General features: G+C 43.4%; 1 protein-coding gene across 1 annotated transcript in view; it reads left to right on the forward strand.

Moving 5' to 3' along the window:
- The first annotated feature begins 479 nt into the window (after positions 1–479).
- The window catches only part of LOC132461180 (connector enhancer of kinase suppressor of ras 2-like), a 17242-nt gene continuing 9706 nt past the window's right edge, over positions 480–8015 (forward strand). The window contains 3 exon segments of the mRNA XM_060056224.1: positions 480–1182; positions 4710–4873; positions 6992–7195. Coding sequence (XP_059912207.1) covers positions 1119–1182; positions 4710–4873; positions 6992–7195 — 432 coding nt within the window. The 5' untranslated portion in view covers positions 480–1118.

The following is an 8015-nucleotide window of genomic DNA, read 5'->3' on the forward strand; positions in this document are numbered from 1 at the left end:
AGGATATGGTGAAATTAAGAAAGAACAACTTAATTTTAAAGCTTTACAATACAATTAAGGTAGGCTACTTAATATTATAAAGCATATTTATTTCCATTATTATTTATTTACACATAAAGTACAATTTAACAAACGAGGTCAGAATATTAAAGCTGTCTTTTAGATTCATTTTATTTCATTGGCCTCGTTCATCCCAGCATATTGTTGACATGTCCTGGAGGAAGGTGTTCTTTACACTGTATAAAAACATAATTACATTTAATAAAACAGTAGGCCTATTGTGGATTGCGTAGGTCCCACCATAATTCACACAAAATTAACACAATTAACAACATGATCTCCGTGAAAAAAATTGAACAATAATTGCAACCATTGTAGGCTACTTCAGTTGTTAATTTTCATCCAAATAAAAAAGACATAATCTATACTATGGCTAACTAAACCTGCTTCTTTAACACATCTGTGTATTAAACAGTGTTTTGGGTGTATGGCTCCAGATCAGAGTTGGTGTTGTGGTGCGTGTGTGCTCCATCCCTACTACTCCACCATCGTTTCCACTCCACTGCGCTTTGTGTGATGGCAGCGTGAGCAGATACAAAGGGCAACAAGGCGAGGGGAACAAAAGAGAGGAACCAAGGGGGTTGCTGCGAGGAAAACGTTCAGAAACACCAAATCGTGCAAAACTGCTAAGCACGGGTTGGCTTCGCAGTTATCCGTAGGCTGGAGCTCGTGTCTGTCTTTTGGGGAGCAGCGAATCAAAGCTTCCCAGACGCCAGCGAGAGGCAGCAGACTGTGCGTCCTCCTCTGCCGCCGCGCACGGTCCTGTTGATGAATAGGGGAGCAGTAGTGGCACACCACTTCCAACATCTCCGAGTCTGACGGGAATGACAAATAAAGAATAAAGGAGCCCTTTCAGCGGACACACAAGAGCAGAGGAATGTGCAGAGGTCCGTGTGGCTCGTTTCAAGCTCCCCCAAAACGGCATTTTTGGATCCTATGGTGCTAACTGATTGCTTGTAAACACAGTACACACTGCACACCAGTATTTACTGCGAGTTGGGGTTTTTGGGGGTCTTCTTTTGTCAGAGAGGGGGGGGGGGGGGGGACAAACTTCTGCAATGGCACTGGTCATGGAACCTGTAAGCAAGTGGAGCTCGAGTCAAGTGGTGGACTGGATGAAAGGTAGGATATACCAAGTATCACTAAATGTTCTTTAATTTGAAGTGTTATGTGTATCATTAGAATCAACACTTTTGAGGCGAACGCGTTTGCACCTGCTGATTCTCCCTTTTGTGTTCCCTGAAAGGATGTACGTTTTTGGTTAATTGCGCCTTTCAAAATCTTGGTAAACCTTTCAGTTTTAAGTCAATCGACATGTTCTCCTGCATTTAAGATGTAGGCATTTGTGAACCAGAAAAACTACGTTCCATCATCCAGTTATTATCTTGCCCTTGTGTTGCTGCAGATTTCATATCATACGCATTTTCATCAAATCTAAGATAAACATATTTAACGCCACTCCATTAAGCTCTTCATTCAAAACGAGTATACTGGACAAATCGCCACTACACTGGCTTTCTTAAATATATGAACTTCCAGGGTTTTGTGATCTGACTTACGCAACGACAGGGCTTTGAAAACAGTTTACATGAAAATTAAATGATAATACAATAATCTAAACAACTTGTGTACGAACACAACTTTATCAGAATTATAACTACCAGCTGTAAATATTTAATATTTTATGCACTGAAGCAAAATATCAAACAACTGTAATGTTATGTAAAATGTCAAACAACTGTTATGATACTTATCTTAAACTTAATTTAGGCTTAATGTTAAGCCTAAATTGACACACAACACAACACACATTTCTGTTGAGCTCTACTTTTCTGTTGAATAAACAGTAGGCTAGATTGTGTATGATATCCCAATTACAGACTCTTGATACAGATAGGCCTATATGGTTAAAGGAAAGGTTTAAAGCCTGGCCATATTTAGGATGAAACATACAGGATATCATGTTTATTTTAAACCTCTGGCCAGCAAACAACCAGAGCTCGAAGATGACCTAAGATAAATGATAGCCGCACTTAAACGTCACACTTTGACGTTGATTAATCATTTTTGGAACACAGGGTTTTGTGTGCTTGCAGTTTTTCAACTTATGCATTTATTCCTAGTATTTTGCATTGGTGATCCATAATAATATGCTCCACTGACAGAATAGGGTACCACTGACTGTCATAACGCATTAGGCTTATATGTGTTGATATGTATTGATGTTACCTCAGAACCTTCCATTAATAATCCATTAGCGAACATGTTGTCTACATTCATACAGAAAGATCAGAGGCCAATAAGTAGGAGTTGGTTTGCAACCAGGTTTACATATTTGATCACGTTGCACTTGACAGTTCATTTGCCGGCCATGTGTGAGTGCAGCTGGAGTGTGTGATGTACCGTCGGATGTATACACACACATCAGGAAGCACTGAGTGTAGAAATCGTGTTCAACATCATCTGGGTTTTTTACAAATATGTATGTGGGCTGACTGTATGCATCCCCGACGCAGGAGGCACAGGATTGGTGGCTGGATGAGAGGCCATGTTGTGACATCACTAGGAGCTTCTTCGTGGCCCTCGTGTGATAAGTGGAGCAGAGACAATCCGTCCCCACAGCTCAGTGACGGTCATTTAACGTGATGGATAGAAAGGCACTGAGACGCACACACACACAAAGAGGTGCTGAAGGGGTTTTGAATCTGGTCTCACGTTCATTCCTCTCCCCTTGCATCATTCTTCGATCAGACAGGATGCTTGCTTCCGCTTTATTTGCATATGTCACCAGGCATCATAACCTAAATGACCTATACCCAGAATTAAATTCTCGAACCTATTCCAAAAATCCATTTCCACCAAGATTCCGATTCCCTAGCCATTCCAAACGTCCAGGGTTTCTGTTTCCTAATATAAATTAACATGCATGCATTTGTGTTTTTATTTGTTGGGCACCTGGATATTTCTTTTGGTGTAAAAATAACAGAAAGTCAATATGGTACGAATAATGTTGTGAGAAGTGTTTAGACATCTGTTCGTACAAGATTGCAATTATAAGTATATTATGATGAATTCTTCAATCTGTTTTTCGATCGGTCAACAGGGCACTACCACTTTGGAAAATACATGTTTACAGTGCTAGTGCTACAGTGCACTTTCAAATAAAAAACATGTTATCTAATCTGAGGATGTAGCGGTTTATAGTTCCTTAGAGTGCGTGGGTCTCATTGCGACCCCATTTGGGATGGAGAGATTACTTTGCACAGTTCATATGTTAATGGAGATGTGACCCTTTTAAGGACCATTTTTATTGCTATTATTAATAAAGCATTGAAAAGTATCAGTTGAGTTGGATAAATGCAGTGTGCCTCCTCAGCATGATTGTTCCTCTCTCTCTATGAAATAGTGAGTTATAATATTGTTGCTTTTAATTTTTTTCTTTGAGCTGAGAGAGCCAAGTTATTTTATTTCTATAGGTAAAAGATATGATTAATAAATAAGGTTTGGCTTTAGTAAGATATTCTTTCCGTTGCTTAGTCTAAGAATGCTCTGAAAAGCACCCTGCCCCCTTGTCCTGGTTCTTATTTGCTGGTTTTGTCCCGTTGTCGAGGGGAATCCCTGCCAAAACCCTGTGCTGGGGTTTCTATGGTTACGGCGGGAATTCTTCATTGACACAAGGAGTCTCAATTAACTTGGTAAAAAGACAGATTAGTAAAGCCTTAACATTTGATAAGAACCATGAACAACCCACATTTAGAGGACAGCTGAACTCAAACAGCATGCTTGATGAGCTTAAGGTCCACCCCAATGCTTAACCCTGTGTAAATAACCTCTATCTATAAGTAGTCTGGGTACCATCTTGTTTTCGTTAAAAAGGAAGAACACCACTGAGGAGCCATGAACATATAACTGCAGAGACTTTGTGTTGTGGGTCTTTTGTTCATCTCGTGTTCATAGATTTGAGTGCAACCTTTTTAATTAAAGCTAAAAACGTCCCCAGCAGCTTAGTCATGACTGAAATAGGTCATCTGGTAGAGCGAGGTCCAAGTGACCAAGGTTCTCCACCACTCTCTCCCTTCATGAATCCATTCTGAAGTGGATTCTAGTGGGGTAAGTTTGTACTCATAGTGCTGACTTGGTACAGACATTTAGTACAAATTAAAATGTATAGGTTACCTTTTAGGGCAACTTTGAGGGTGAAGATTTAAACTGTGTGCCCCCCGAACACTCATATTATATTAATATTACAAGTAATCATATTCAATCCTTAGCAGGAATAGAGTCTACATTCAAAATACAGTATATTGAGTGTACTTAGTTATGCTATTTCAACTGGATTTGGTTTCCCTGTATTTACCCTTTAGTTGATGAATTACAGTTTGCGCTGTGACTACTTAGTAAGTGACCATAGGCCTAAAACGGGACACCATTAAAAAATAAATAAATCTAGAACAAACAAATATAAATGTTTGAGTTATTATGACCAAGAACTTTCAGCCTTTTAGAGAGAGCCAAGTTGAATGAAGAGCCTTGAATGAAGAACGCCACAATACTCGTTATTTGAAGTGTTTGGCACTGAGGGAATCTGAACAAGCCCCCATCATGACTCATTGATCCAAACGGTTTCTTATTCTGTTGCTGTCCCTCAGGCCTGGACGACTGCTTGCAGCAGTACACCCAGACCTTTGAGAGGGAGAAGGTGGGGGGCGACCAGCTCCTCCGCATCACCCACCAGGAGCTGGAGGACCTGGGTGTGTCCCGGATCGGCCACCAGGAGCTCATACTAGAGGCTGTGGACCTGCTCTGTGCCCTGGTGAGTCTCCCACAGCCTCCGCATCCTTCTTCTTGCTCCTCCCCATTGCTTCGCTGTGATTGGTTGGTTCAAACCTGCCCACATGCATCCGGCCCAAAGCACAGGCATCCCTGGAATCTAACCTTGCTTGGGAATGTTGTTGGGAATGTTGAGAACCATGACGATGATTTATCCATGAGGAGGTTAAGCAGGCGTTCATAATGATCTATAAATTGAAATCAGGTAACCTCCCCCTGCCGTGGAGGAAAAGGAAGATAACTGGTTGAAGATGGGCAAAATTAACATTATTAGCAACCAGTTTGACTTAATTAGTACTAAAAGGCCATCATGATAATAAAACTCATAGAATAATTTAAAACTTAGATTAATCAGAATCAGCTAATACCCGATTCTGACCGGGCTTCTGCAAGCTTACTTATGATTGCAAAATTAATTGGGTCTTTCTGTAGTTTGTAGAAATGCTTCTTCTAAAGTGAACTTTAATAAGGCAGCAGTCAGAAAGCATTTCAAATCCCTAGAGTTGTAGATACAGCAGTGTATTGGCCTGCATACTGATATGGATACAATCCAAAATGAAAAACGGAGTAGTAAGCTCAGCAATGAATTATCAATTTTTATCAAATGTCTATAAAAAATAATCGGTTGTTAGACTGCATTACAAAATGACAGCTGTACTCTTCCATCCTATGATTGGAATAAACTTGAGGCAGCAACTTTCCTATTTTATCTATGTATCATTATTCTCAGTTTATCAATATTTTAATTATCATCAATTGTTTTTACTTATAATACAAGTATTGTTTCAAAATTGATGCAGACGTAGCACCGTAATATAGTTGTACTTATTTTCATTGTTTTTATATTCACATAATATGTCATTCTTTATTCCTTATTAAAGTTATATCACTTTCGGACTTGTTGTTTTGACCCAATATTACATATCGGAGCTGTTGATATCTTCCCATCATGTAAACCACACTATCTCCTCGATAATATTTCGCATTGATCCTTTGATGGAGGATGGTGTTGAGTATGCAGGAGTTAAAGTGTCACCTAAAAGATTAATTTTAGGGCCGCCCGGCACGCACCCCTCCCCCTCGCCCAGGGATCTGACTCGCGGCGACGCAGTAAATAAGCAGAGTGAGCAAACGCAGGGGAAGAGTGGGCGGGCGAAGGCGCGAGAATAAGTCATCATTCACAGCAAAGTTCTGGTTGGAGGGAAGTTGAGGGCTGCTGACTGGGGCGTGGATGAGATGCTTCCAGACAGCGGAGAGAGCGGCAGAGAAGAGCTCCAAATGGGAATGAAACGACGGGGGAGGGGGGGGGGGGGGGGGGGGGTCACAGATGTTATCACAATCTAAAGTCTCCCGATGCTGCGTGGTGCTCTGGCTTGAGCCCGGCGGCCAAAGCCCCTTATGTAACTGGGATTTAGCTCTAACCCCTCCCTCCCCCGCCCACACGCCCACCGCCCTCTCCGTCCCCACGCTCCCTCCCAAGAAACGCCGACATGACAGACGGCCCAAAGGCCTGCTGCCGTGCGCAGCAAGGCATTGTGGGTAGGCTTGTTTGCTTGCCGCTCTCTCTCCCCTGACATGCAGAGTGACAGCTGGAAGGGATAGAGGTGTGTGTGTGTGTGTGTGTGTGGGGGGGGGGGGGGGGGGGGGGGCGGAAATGGGATTGGATGTGTATGCGTGCGCAATGGATGTATCATTAGGTTTGTGCCTCAAACACACACACACACACACACACACACACACACACACACACACACACACACACACACACACACACACACACACACACACACACACACACACACACACAAACACAAACATACACTCGCGCGAGCACACCCCACACACACACACACCCCCACACACACACACACACACACACACACACAAACATACACTCGCGCGCGCACACCCCACACAGATTTCCAGTGAACCCCACTCCCCTGTCGAACGTCGTCTAACTCACAAGCCAAAAAGCCCCCCCCCCCCCCCCCCCTCCTCTCTCGCCCCCCACCCACCGCCTGCTATTCACTACGGGAACCCAACAAACAAAAAACACATTTATTTCCTGTCAAATACCAAACGTTCCAAACCCCTCCGCCAGAACTACGGGCTGGAGACGGAGAACCTGAAGACCCTGTCCCACAAGCTGCACGCCTCGGCCAAGAACCTGCAGAACTTCATCACCAGCCGGCGCCGCAGCGGCCACTACGACGGCCACGCCACCCACAAGCTGCCCAACGACTTCCTCACCTCCGTGGTGGACCTCATCGCCGCCGCCAAGAGCCTGCTGGCCTGGCTCGACAGGTGAGACTCACGGGAAGAACCCGCCCCCACCGCGGGAGGCGGGACCACTGGGACCACTCCGGCCCCGTTATCGGGGCTGGAACCCAGTGGGCTGCCTCCCGTGCATCATTACCCTGATGGCCTCCTTTGAGCGGGGCGCCCTCACTCCCATCACTGTGTCTCAATTCACTCTGATTGTTACTCCGGTGACACCGCCCGCTGAATGACAAAATAAATACTTGCGACCTTTTCCACCCAAGTCTGGCGAAAGACAACAGTATAATTGTAACATTAAATATGGCGGCGTTCCATTTGGCGGTGCCGGGGGTGCACCGAGAGGCGGAGGAGACAAACAAAAAATGAACTACTGCTGCGATGTCTGAAATGGAGCCAAGTCCTAATTCACATTAAAGTTCCCACCTGTGAACACCCTGCGATGTGGGACCAGATGAGAGGAATCAACAGCAGTTTTCAAAGACAGTTTTCAAAGATCCATTGCCTCACAGGGACAGAGCACTAGTTTCTATACACTTAGATGCTAAAATAATATTGGCTGATCATGCAGTTTGTTTTGGTGAATATTCAATAAGTGTTTGATAAATCAATATTTGATACCGTAATGCTTCGAATATGTTATTCAGCAAAACTCTGCTATAAATATTAATCTTACTTGTCAGTTTTAATGTTTGAGATTAATAATGTGTGTGTGTGTGTGTGTGTGTGTGTATGTATGTGTGTGCGTGCGTGCGTGTCTGTGTGTTTTGACTAGTGTGTACTAAGGAACTCTATTTGAGGTTGCACATTGCATTGAAGATTGATGTTACTATTCATCTTGGATATTT

This window comes from Gadus macrocephalus, chromosome 7 (assembly GCF_031168955.1).
Source record: "Gadus macrocephalus chromosome 7, ASM3116895v1".
NCBI classification, from domain to species: Eukaryota; Metazoa; Chordata; class Actinopteri; order Gadiformes; family Gadidae; genus Gadus; species Gadus macrocephalus.